This window comes from Oncorhynchus clarkii, chromosome 5 (genome assembly GCF_045791955.1).
Source record: "Oncorhynchus clarkii lewisi isolate Uvic-CL-2024 chromosome 5, UVic_Ocla_1.0, whole genome shotgun sequence".
Lineage (NCBI taxonomy): Eukaryota > Metazoa > Chordata > Actinopteri > Salmoniformes > Salmonidae > Oncorhynchus > Oncorhynchus clarkii.
The window spans coordinates 50225870-50238175 of NC_092151.1; the positions used below are offsets into that span (position 1 = coordinate 50225870).

A 12306-nucleotide genomic window follows, 5' to 3' on the forward strand; every position below is an offset into this window, starting at 1 on the left:
TGTGTTCCTTGTTCTTCATGATGCTCTCTGCGCTTTTAACGGACCTCTGAGACTATCACAGTGCAGGTGCATTTATACGGACACTTGATTACACACAGGTGGATTGTATTTATCATCATTAGTCATTTAGGTCAACATTGGATCATTCAGAGATCCTCACTGAACTTCTGGAGAGAGTTTGCTGCACTGAAAGTAAAGGGGCTGAATAATTTTGCACGCCCAATTTTTCAGTTTTTGATTTGTTAAAAAAGTTTGAAATATCCAATAAATGTCGTTCCACTTCATGATTGTGTCCCACTTGTTGTTGATTCTTCACAAAAAAATACAGTTTTATATCTTTATGTTTGAAGCCTGAAATGTGGTAAAAGGTCGCAAAGTTCAAGGGGGCCGAATACTTTCGCAAGGCACTGTATATCCTGTGCTTTCTCATTTTGTGCATTGGCGCATACAGACACAGCTTGGCTACATTGTAACCGCAAATCGGCCATGGTGCGCTGCTACCATCACACATGGGGCTCAACAAGGTCTGTTACTTTTATGTAACTGATTGATAACATTTTAACATTGTGATTTAATCGATTTAAATGTGGAAAATGGATGCCAAAAATGCTGAATGGTGTTAAATACTAAATATTTCACCAGTGGAGGATCTTCAGAGGAGGAAGGAGAAGACCATCCTCCACAGTGAACTTCATAAAAATAAAAATAGATTTTTAGAAAAAACTATACCAAATCTATTCACATGTCACCAAATAATTGATTAAAACATAGTGTTTTGCAGTAAAGGTCTACAGTAGCTTCAACAGCACTCTGTATATGGTGACAATGATGTAGGCTGTGTGTAGCAGTTATGATATGGTTTGGCTTGGAAAGTTTATTTTGCCTGGTCACTTACAGCTGATGTGTTGTGCATTGAAGTCCACAAGCTAAGGGAAAAGGTGAAAGGAGGAGAGCACGCATAGATGCGAGAAGGAAAACGTGGCTGCTATGAAAGTGAACTGTGTTTATGTGTGATCAGGGATATATTAATCTGCCGATTCTGTTGAAAAACATTTATTCACATTTATTAAACAGAAGTAAAACAAACTAAATGGGGATAAACATACCTGAATTTGTCCAATAGAAACTTTTGTTTGCAACTGTTGGACTAATGATTATACCCTAGATCAGCTAGATGCAGGCAAGAGTGTGCAAGGTAGCATTGAATGTGTCACTGTCTGTCCATGTGTCACTGTCTATCACCTGAAATTTGTATCTCGACCTGTATGCACCTACATTGTAAACTTTCATTCATAGGCTGGGATGTAGCAACATGATGGGCATAGGGAAAATTTGAGTATCATGTAGTGGCCTGAAACTCTCAATGTTACTTTGAACTGAGTGTAGTAGAAAAGGCCATGCTCATGAAAAAATTAAATTGTCCTCCCTCATCTTAAACGGCACGGACCGCCACTGTATTCCACATATTTTAATCATGTAATATTAGGCCTACTGATTATTTCGAACTATCTACTTGTTAGCTACTAGTATCTGGATAATATGTGTGAAATGTTTGAAAATGTATGTGATATCAACTGAGAGGTATATTTTCTGGATGACCTAAATATTGACTGGCTGTTCACTCAAGAAAAAGCTTAAAACTGAACCAGTGCCTGCAACCTGGTTCAGGTTCTCAGTCCACCTACCAGGGTATATTCCTATAGCACAGGAATGAAATCATCCACATGTATTGATCACATCTTTACTAATGCTCTAAAGCAGTATCCAAATCCATTGGATGTAGTGATCATAATATAGTAGCCATATCTAGGAAAACCAAAGTTCCAAAGGCTGGGCCTAATTGTAGTGTATAAGAGATCATATAATACGTTTTGTAGGGATTCCTATGTTGAAGATGTAAAGAATATTTGCTGGTCTGTGGTATGTCATGAGGACCAACCAGACGCTGCACTTGACACATTTATGAAATGCTTATTCCAGTTAATAATAAGCATGACTGTAAAAACTAAGGCAGCAGCTAATGGGGTTCCATAATAAATACAAAAACTCAGAGTCAGAGTCTGCGCTACAGCAAAGCCTAATCAGAATGTGTGCATCATGGTTCTTACAGGAAAAGTGAAATGATATAATGAATTTGCTCATGGTGCACGCAGCTCAAATGATATGTAACAACACCATTGGACCAACACATCGGACATGAAACAACGATACAAATGCAACAGCACAACTACATAGATAAAAAATATACATTTTAAACACCAGTGGTCCAACTAGTGCTTTCTAACTGCACTGAACCAACTGCTCTGTTTGTTCCATTTCTCAGGCACCTATGCCAAATGATTAGGATTACTGCTCGGCAGTTGTTTCCTTCTTCCTCCGGCTATATTGCCTGACTTCCCGAGAGAGCCCACTTCCCGCATCTATGCGGACTGACTTGCTGCATCCTGGTAGAAGCTACGACCCTGTGAGAGCCATGGGGGTGGGAGAGCTGACACACCAATGAAAATAGGGTGATGCCGTATTATTTTCCTCCTATGTTGGCTACCCTCACTTTTCCGTCTGCACAGAGCAAGTGAATAGGGCCTGGGACTCTTGGAAGAGCTTATGCATGCTCTCTGTGTTACAGTTGTTGCGTTTTTCTTGGTAATTGGTATGACTAAATAGATTGTTCTTGCCTACACTCTGTTTTCCATGGTCTTATGCTCCTTGCGAAGCTTTTTTGACAGAGAGAAGGTTTCGTCATTGTTAAAGTCCTGTAGACTCTTTTTTGGCCTGCCAAGGCCCCTACAGTAGTACAGTTTATTCATGTAATGTTGTTCCTAGGAGGGCACATCGCTTACACTCAGTCTCTAAGTCTTAGCTTGTCCTGGGACATGTTTATTGTGTTCAAGATACTTTCACAGCAGCTACTAGCCACTGATAAGCGTGGAGGTGTAATATTTATCCATATTTTTCTTTGCTACTGCCCTTGGCATCCTTAAGTGAGTGTGTGGACTGTGCTCTACCAGCCACTGTTAACACCCGCAGTCTGCCCAGGGTTTTTCCAGATAAATGTACCTTAACCCATCCTTGTTCCCAGGTCAACTTTTTCTCATTGTTGCACTTTGGAGCCTATGGCTTTTCGTCTGTGTCTTTCCCCAGAAGTGCGTACCCGTCATTGTACATGGGTTGCGCATCTACTTGGATTGAACGAGAGGTCATGTAAGGGTGTTATGCGCGTCACTCATTAAGCAACTACCCTCGAAAGAGGATGGGCTCTTGTCCGACGATATCCTACCAGATTATGGGGACTATTATATTGATTTATGATGGCAATTATGATAGTCTTCGGAGGGGCCTGAAAGGGCCTTTATCTACAGAGGCGTTTACCACTTGGGCTCTGGTTTTGGGATATACACTATATATGCAAAGTATGTGGATTCGGCTATTTCAGCCACACCCGTTGCTGACAGATTTATAAAACTGAGCACACAGCCATGCAATCTCCATAGACAAACATTGACAGTAGAATGGCCTTACTGAAGAGCTCAGTGACTTTCAACGTGGCATCTTCATAGGATGCCACCTTTCAAACAAGTCAGTTCTTCAAATTTCTGCCCTGCTAGAGCTGCCCCAGTCAACTGTAAGTGCTGTTATTGTGAAGTAGAAACGTTTAGGAGCAACAACGGCTCATCAGCAAAGTGGTAGGCCACACAAGCTCACAAAACAGGATAGCTGAGTGCTGAAGCATGTAGTGCGTAAAAATCGTCTGTCCTCAGTTGCGACACTCACTACTGAGTTCCAAACTGCTTCTGGAAGCAATGTCAGCACAACAACTGTTCGTCGGGAGCTTCATGAAATGGGTTTCCATCTCCGAGCAGCTGCACAGAAGGCATAAGATCACCATGCGCAATGCCAAGCTTCGGCTGGAGTGGTGTAAAGCTCGCTGCCATTGGACTCTGGAGCAGTGGAAACACGTTCTCTGGAGTGATGAATCTCTCTTTACCATCTGGCAGTCTGACGTACGAATCTGCATTTGGCAGATGCCAGGAGAACGCTACCTGCCCCAATGCATAGTACCAACTGTAAAGTTTGGTGGAGGAGAAATAATGGTCTGGGACTGTTTTCCATGGTTCGGGCTCACCCGAGTTCCAGTGAAGGGAAATCTTAACGCTACAGCATACAATTCTGTGCTTCCGACTTTGTGGCAACAGTTTGGAGAAGGCCCTTTCCTGTTTTAGCATAATATTGACCCTGTGCACAAAGAAATATCCATACAGAAATGGTTTGTCGAGATCGGTGTGGAAGAACTAGCCTGGCCTGCACAGAGCCCTGATCTCAACCCCGTTGAACACCTTTGGGATTAATTGGAACGCCGAATGTGAGCCAGGCCTAGTTTTCCCAACATCAGAGCCCTACCTCACTAATGCTCTTGTGGCTAAATGGAAGCTAGCCCCTGCAACAATGTTCCAACAATCTAGTGGAAAGCCTTCCCAGAATAGTGGAGGCTGTTATAGCAGCAAAGGGGGGACCAACTCTATATTATTGGCCATTAATTTTGGAATGAGATGTTCGACAAGCTGGTGTCCACATACTTTTGGTTATGTACTGTATCTCATTAAACTGAGATGTTGTGTGCCACGTATTGGGCTTCCCCTCACTTTGTTATGATGTTTTTCCCGACAGGTTGTTTCTGCACCTTCTTGGTTCTGATGTTGCACCTTCTTGGTTCTGACTACCCTGGCTTTGGAGAACATGTTTTGCAGTACGGGAGTTGGCCATATCCCCATATGTGATACATCAAAAAGTATTTGAAAGAGAACTTAAAGTACTTTCGAGTGAGATGTATCACCACATTCCCCTGCGCACAAGAGCACAAGGAAGAGAGTCAAACAGACATGCCTGGATGAGATCTTTATGGTCAGGGCCCTCCGCAAGGCTCACAAAATCATTTTAGACTCAAGCCACCCCCTGTACCCAGACTTTGGACTACTCCCTTCTGGGCGCAGGTATAGGGCGCTCCTCGGCAGGAAAGACAGAACTAGACAATAATTTGTGCCAGGTGTGATATCCCTCCTGAATAGCTCGGGCTAATGTTCCTATAGACCCAGTAAGGCCAGCAGGCTAGTCTCTTTTTATTGGTATGTAACTGTCATGAAAATTGTATTGTTAATTTGTATTGTTAATTTGTTAAATGCCACTTTAAAAGTGTACATGAGACTGCAACAAAATTTCCCCATGCGGACAATAAAGTCAGTAAGTAAGTGAGAATGACCAGAGGGTTGGAGTGTGGCTCCTTATAAGGAGATGAGGGTCTCTCCTTATTCACCACTGTACCTGTCTGTCTCCAACAGACACTTTTGATAGGTCCTTCCGAGAGTATTGGTGATCCAGGCGATCCCCTATGTGATACATCTCACTCATATTATCAGAGAACTGGGGTTGTAAAAGTAACCTTAGGTTTTAGTTTCCTGTTGACAAATGTTTTGCTAAGGTGTGTCCTAATGAACATGACATGTGTCAGACTCACTCAGAGTGATGTATGTCCTAACATTAACACCATAAGTCACAGCCCTCTTTTATATTGACCGGGTCAATTGGTTGGAGCTCATTTGGGAGATGTTGATGAGGCTGATGTGAGGTCAGACAGACAGACCACAGAGTGGCAGCAGGCAGGAAAAAGCAAATATCTGTTTGGAGGGTCATTTGTCACTGGCAGAGCCTCTCCTCCCCCTCATCTCTCTTCCTGCCCTTCTCTTGGCCTTATTTAGCCTCTACGTGTCACACTGGGGTCAGGGTGAACACACACTCTCACACACACACAAACACAGGTACACACACACAGGCACACACACACACATTGTAGTAAAGCATCATAGAATGAGTGAGGTGCCTTGAATGACTTCTCATTCTTTAGACCTCATTAGGCGCTGATGTATCTCCTCCTCCTCTCTCTCTCCGCTTCACAGCCCGGATGTGTCTTGGGGGTGCGTGCGTGTGTCTCAGTGTTCACAGCAATGGAGCCTGTGTGTGTCGGTAGCGAGGAGGCTGATCATTTCAGGTTCTTAGAGTTGGCTAGGCGGGTGAGAGGTCTGTTCTAAGTGTGTGTGTCAGCCAGACATGGGGACACCCGTCACATTCCACAAGCACAAGGGCTCCCAGAGCCCACTCAACCTGGGGTCAAAGATGAATAAAAGATCACACACAGATAGCCACTGCGCACACACATAAACAACCATGCACACACCTCTCTCTGTATTTGATTAAATATAGCCCTGTGACACCTATTCATTAGGTGTGCATACATTACTATGTAGTGTACTGACATTCATTTAGCCAGGTGGCCATACTGTATTTATTTCTGATCCATCACAGAATCCAAGCTCTATAGCCCACATGGAAAAGCCGCTACTGTACGAAACAGTACATATATAAAACTTTAATAGTAAAAAGTTTATATTCTTTCAATATTTTCAAATGCCAGCACGAAAATGTGTTTCTGGACATAAGCTTTCTTTACAGTTTGATTTCAATTCAAAATGTAGCCATGTCCACACAAAAGTGTAAAGTACACACCAGTAAAGTAGTCTAGATGCTTAGTTTTAAATGGGGAAGGACTCATTTTAAAGAGTCTTCCATCGCTGTAATGCTGCCCTACATAATTCATATACTCCTGGGGAGAATTTCTCAGAGGAGAGGATTTTTTTTCTTATTTGATTCTCTTTCGATTTTATTCTCTTGAGAGAATCCGGAGCAAAGAAATATAGAAGGGGGAGAATTTGGCATCTTTTTAATCTGTCTTGGATAAAGCATCTAGAGTACCACGTTACCCACTTGTTTCAGGCTCTAGATCAGAGCATCTGCTAAGTTTTGAAAATGTAAATCTAATATATGTTATGTGAACTAAATGTAAATATGTATCGTCCATTTATACTGAACAAAAATATAAACGCAACATGTAACAAAAAAAGACGTTCTGCTGAGTTACAGTTCATGAAAGGAAATAAGTCAATTGAAATAAATTCATTAGGCCCTGATCTATGGATTTCACATGACTGGGCAGGGGCGCAGTAATGGGTGGGCCTGTGAGGGCATAGGCCCACCCACTTGGGAGCCAGACCCATCCAATCAGAATTTTTCCGACAAAAGGGCTTTTTTACAGACATAAATACTCCTCAGCACCTGGGATATTTTATTTCAGCTCATGAAACATGGGACCAACACTTAACATGTTGCATTTATATATTTTTGTTCAGTTTAGTTTCTTGGTTGCTTTCCATGACTTTCCATTGTTGGAATGTTAGCCTCTTCAATCATGTCATTAAGAGAAGGTGTACATATGGTGTCAGGGCCTAAAATTAGTGTACAGGTATCCTCAACATGTGATATATGAAGGTTTTTATACCCATCATCTGAGAAATGTTCAATATACGCAAACTGATGTGTTGATATTGACCATTTCGGTTTCCTTCAAATGCTAACCTCCATTTCCTGTTCCCCCCTCTCTCTTTCCAGACGTGAAGAACCTGGAGAACTTCCACCTGGTGGAAAGCGTCCAGGAGCAGGTGAACGCTGCACTGCTGGACTATGTCATGTGCAACTACCCGCAGCAGACAGACAAGTTTGGCCAGCTGCTCCTGCGGCTGCCTGAGATCCGAGCCATCAGCCTCCAGGCCGAGGAGTACCTGTACTACAAGCACCTGAATGGAGACGTGCCCTGCAACAACCTGCTCATCGAGATGCTACACGCCAAGAGAGCCTGATGAGACTGCAGGCGGGATGCTGGACTCTGAACTAGTTTTTGCAGTTTTGTTTGTTGAGACTCCAGCCCTTACCCGACTCAGAACAAACTCTGCCCATGTTAGAGCTAGACTTTGTGATTCTGGGGCGGGAAGCATCAGTCCTTTTCCTTCATCGTAATGATCAACCATCCTGGCACACAAACAGGAAAAAACACATGCAGAAACTGACACCCACTTACAAATGCTGTGTATGCACACACACACACACACGCAAAAGCACACACGTTCAAATTCACACAATACGCATATTACATATACACACACACATCCCTTTACTCTAAGACAGGTGTGTCTGGGGCCCTGGGTAAAGCTGTGAGAGACGGTGAGAAACAGCGAAAACATTTGTAAACTGTACATTGGACTCTGTACATGGGAGATCATTTTTTTCTGCTTTTAATAAAAACACAAACCATCAAGGTGATACAAGGACTAGCAGACTGTAACTAAAGTAACAAACAAGCAAACCATTAGTATTCTGCACCTCCCATACTGTTGAAGGGTTTTGAGCAATGAAGAGTGCCAGCCACCCTATGATATCTGTGGTGAGGGTTTCAGAAGAGAGCAGTGACTTTGGCCAAAGGCGTGTGGGTGGTTCGCTCTCTTTAGACTGGCCCATGCTTTTCAGTGTTGGTACTGTATTAGCTGACTGCATTGGCCAGACCAGAGCAGACTGTCAGCTGGACAAGAGTCTCTTTAGCCGGCTTCAAAGAAGCTGCATGGCTAACAAGCTGGACAGACAGACGGCAACGAAGAACTGGTGAAAATGTCAGAACCTGACAGAGACTCGTGTGCAGCCCAGTCACCAAAAAACAGATGAACAAAATTAATTAAAACATGACAGAACAAAAGAAGAGAACAAAAAAACTATTTTTGAAAACATTAGTTTTTTCCTCCTCTTGGTCATTCTGAGGCTCCTCTTTGTAATCCACCCTGTAACCACCCCAAAAGGATCTCATATCAACAATGTTTACCATTTACCTCAGTAAAATGTGTTTTACACACCATAGATAAGTTATTTGAATGTTCTACATGGCTATTTTATGGTTGCATAGACAGATATGGAGTGTGATCCCCCCCCCTCCCCCAAAAATATGTATCCCTTTCGTTAGAACTGGAAAGAAAGCATGACTTTAGATTTGAGAAACGCTGCCTTTTGTCCGAACAGACCAAAGCCTGCTGCAGAACAACATCAAACAAAAAAAGTAACAAAACCTTAAGTATCAGTATTATACATTTGTGATGTCACAGTTATGTGAGTCTTGCCTTATTTCATTACGATGCTAGCTAACCGTGCAGATGTGAATGAAAATATGTACAAATATATATATAAAGTATTAATGTAAAAAAAATAAAAACAAGAATAATTCAAGTGGTGTTTACATTCAAGCGGTCCTGTGGGAGATAACTGTGACAAGGCAAATTGCAAAGCAATGATTTCCTAAAAAAAAACTAAAAACACAAAATGGATTCCTCTGGTTTGCTTTATTTGCCGTGTACAGTGTTGAACTTTTTTCTTTGACCAGTACTTAATTATGTCGTGAGACACTAAAATCAAAAAGGAATCTCACTTAAAACATTTCATTTCTAACAGTTTTTCTGTTGGCATTCAAAAAATGTGCATATTGTGTTCGAGTTCAGTTTCAGACACTTGCTTTATTTAGAATTGTTTTTCAATGTTCTAGCTTTCAATGTATGTCACTGGTTACGCTTAAAAATGAAAATAATTTATTGCGTCTTGGGGCTCTATTCAATTCGTAGGGCTGAAGATCCGCTTCATAGCACAAATGAAATTAAAGGCAACGTTCCAGCGGTCGCGGAGACTGCATTCACGGTAAATGCTGCATATGTAGGCTCAATCTGAAATGACCTTTCAATTTTAACGCAGAACTTCCGCAATACTTTGGCGATACAGATTGAATCCAGCCCTGGGTTTTGTTCTTGTGTGTTATAAGCGCAAGGTGACAAGGCCAAATATATTTGTTTACTGTTGCATGTTTTTTTTAAATGTATTGATGCAGTTCAGGAACAAAACAATTATCTTAGAAATTATCAATATCATTTTTTTTTTTTAATTACATGTCTATGGGATTCTGAGCTGTAAATTGGAAAAAAATATAAGTATTGTATTTAAGTTAATGGGTGTGATTGTTACTGTCCTTGCATCAGTTGTTTCTTGTCATTGAATTTCAACTAGCTTCACATTTCAGCCCTGTTTGTTTGATACCAAAGACTGCATCTGTCCCGTGAGCTGTGGTTACCTGTGATGTGTTATAACTGAATGAACAAACAGTCCGCCGTCCACAGCCATCCAGAAGTTTGCCATTCTGTAATGTCCTTTTGTAGAATTACATTGTTGTCTTACACAAATAAGGCCCCAAACATTTGCGATACATATATATATATATATATATATATATATATATATATATATATACACATACATACACACATATATATATATACATATATGTGTGTGTATGTATGTATATATATATATATATATATATATATATACATACACACACATATATATATATATATATATATCAGTCCGCCTGTCTACATTTACGTCAAAACGGATCAAGGGCTCGATTCAATCAGTAGCGCTGAAGACCTGCGCTACAGCGCAATAGAAATGTAAAGGCATTATTCCCACATTCGTGGAGACTGCATTCACGGTAAACGCTGCATATGTCAGCTGAATCGGAACCTTCAAATTTCAATTGCGCTACAGCGCTGCTCTTCAGCGTTATGGATTGTGTTGAATCACAATTATTTTTTACAGCATTGAACCTGTGCTCGTTCCTTCCCTTATAATGTACACTTCAAAACCATCACATCATCCACTTCACATTCGTCTGTGATTCAAAAATATTTTTTGTATCTTCAGTACATACATTTCTGCTTTTGTAAATGTTAGTGGTTGGTTAAATAATTGATTCAGTATCCATTCTGAACAGTGCGTTTTATTAAAGACGGAAAAAAGCTATTTTGGCTAAACTTTTGGCTTTAAACCCCATGAAGTATTGTACTTTCTATTCTCGTCCCCTGCTTAGCTATGGAAGCAAATTCATGCCAAAACAAATACAAATGTTGTTGCGATAGACGTTATTACGAAATGCGATGCACTATGGTGAAAAAAAACCAGATATCGAAAAATAGTCACAAAAAAAGCGTTTTTATTTTGGCATGAATCCACTACCGTACTTAAGTGTGTGTATTTAATGACAATCTCTATCAGTCCCCCATCTCATTCTGTGTGTTCTGGTAAAGTTCTACAGCTGCCTTGGAAGTCCTCAAACACTCTCTCTCTCACACTCAGAAACCACACTCACATACCCCCCCCCCCAATCTGACACTATGTCCTGCCACTTCCTGTTCTGGGGAGTTTCTTTCAAAGCTGATGGACTTTTTCTTCATATTTCAATAAATAATTATATGGCAACACCGCTTTGCTGTCACTTCCTGCAGGTGACTCTACCGTTCATTCATTTTTACACAGAGTAATATTAATTCAATCAGAATGCAACATGGTTCATTTAATGGGGAGGTTTTTAATTGCATTCCCAGTCATTTTAAGCAAATATGCACCTTTATGTACAGTGAAGAGTACTGTATGTTTATTTTAAACACATTTTTGGGTGGAGACATTGATATCACTATTCCATACTACTTGGTAAAAGAAAGTGCTGCCCTATTATTTCGATATATGCATTTATACAGCCTTGAATTCTATTATCGTTTGTTACCTAATTAACAACACGTACGTCGTTCAACAAAACATTACAAAAAGTACCAAATTAAATGACATACTGTACAGAGACCATGTGGAATCAGTATATCAAAAAATATATAAAAATTAACACCACCTCAAGAGACAAGCAGACAAAGAAGAAAAACAACAGCAAAATGACAGAGCGGTAATGAGGGCCGTTCGTCTAAATATACAAGGCTGTAGGTTTTCTGGGGGTTAGGGTTTCGGGGAGGGAGAAACAAGACGTGAGCTCGACGTCCATCATGGGTACGTGAAGGCTACATCCACCTAGCATGGCCTCCATGGCTTTGGGAGGGTTTTCCTGTCAAAAGAGGAAGAAGGCTAAGTGAGTGGTGTGAGTGTGTGTGGTTAAAGGGAAAATCCACACCAAAAAAATCCACTTGTTTTTTTCTTCTTTTCATTCTTCCACTGTTGATACGGCCGTATTTTTTTTGTGCCATTTTACAAGATGCACTTTGCGTCAACTTGATGATGTGGCCGGTGAGGCTTTGCTTCTTGAAAGTCCAATATCATAAAAACTTGACTTCTGACATGCAAAACATTTTGTGACTGTATCAACAGTAGACTAATTAAAAAAATACCAAAAGATAGTTTGAGTGGATTTTCCCTTTAAGACACAGTTTAAAAAAACAAAGTACCCCTTACGCAGAAATTGACATATCTTTGTATACACATAAAGATACATTAATAACATTCACTAAATTATACTATTGTCATTATTAAAATGACCCATGTTGTATTAGCACGTCA

At 40.8% G+C, this 12306-nt stretch overlaps 2 protein-coding genes across 2 annotated transcripts in view; one reads left to right on the plus strand and one right to left on the minus strand.

The window, feature by feature from the left end:
- Positions 1 to 9914, plus strand: part of LOC139408965 (nuclear receptor subfamily 5 group A member 2) — a 101186-nt gene extending 91272 nt beyond the window's left edge. The window contains exon 8 of the mRNA XM_071153497.1: positions 7495 to 9914. Coding sequence (XP_071009598.1) covers positions 7495 to 7742 — 248 coding nt within the window. The 3' untranslated portion in view covers positions 7743 to 9914. The remainder of the gene's footprint in view (positions 1 to 7494) is intronic.
- A 1385-nt stretch (positions 9915 to 11299) lies between these two features.
- The window catches only part of LOC139408964 (adhesion G protein-coupled receptor D2), a 158143-nt gene continuing 157136 nt past the window's right edge, over positions 11300 to 12306 (minus strand). Inside the window, exon 25 of the mRNA XM_071153495.1 lies at positions 11300 to 11857. Within this exon, the coding sequence (XP_071009596.1) occupies positions 11720 to 11857 (138 nt within the window). The 3' untranslated portion in view covers positions 11300 to 11719. The remainder of the gene's footprint in view (positions 11858 to 12306) is intronic.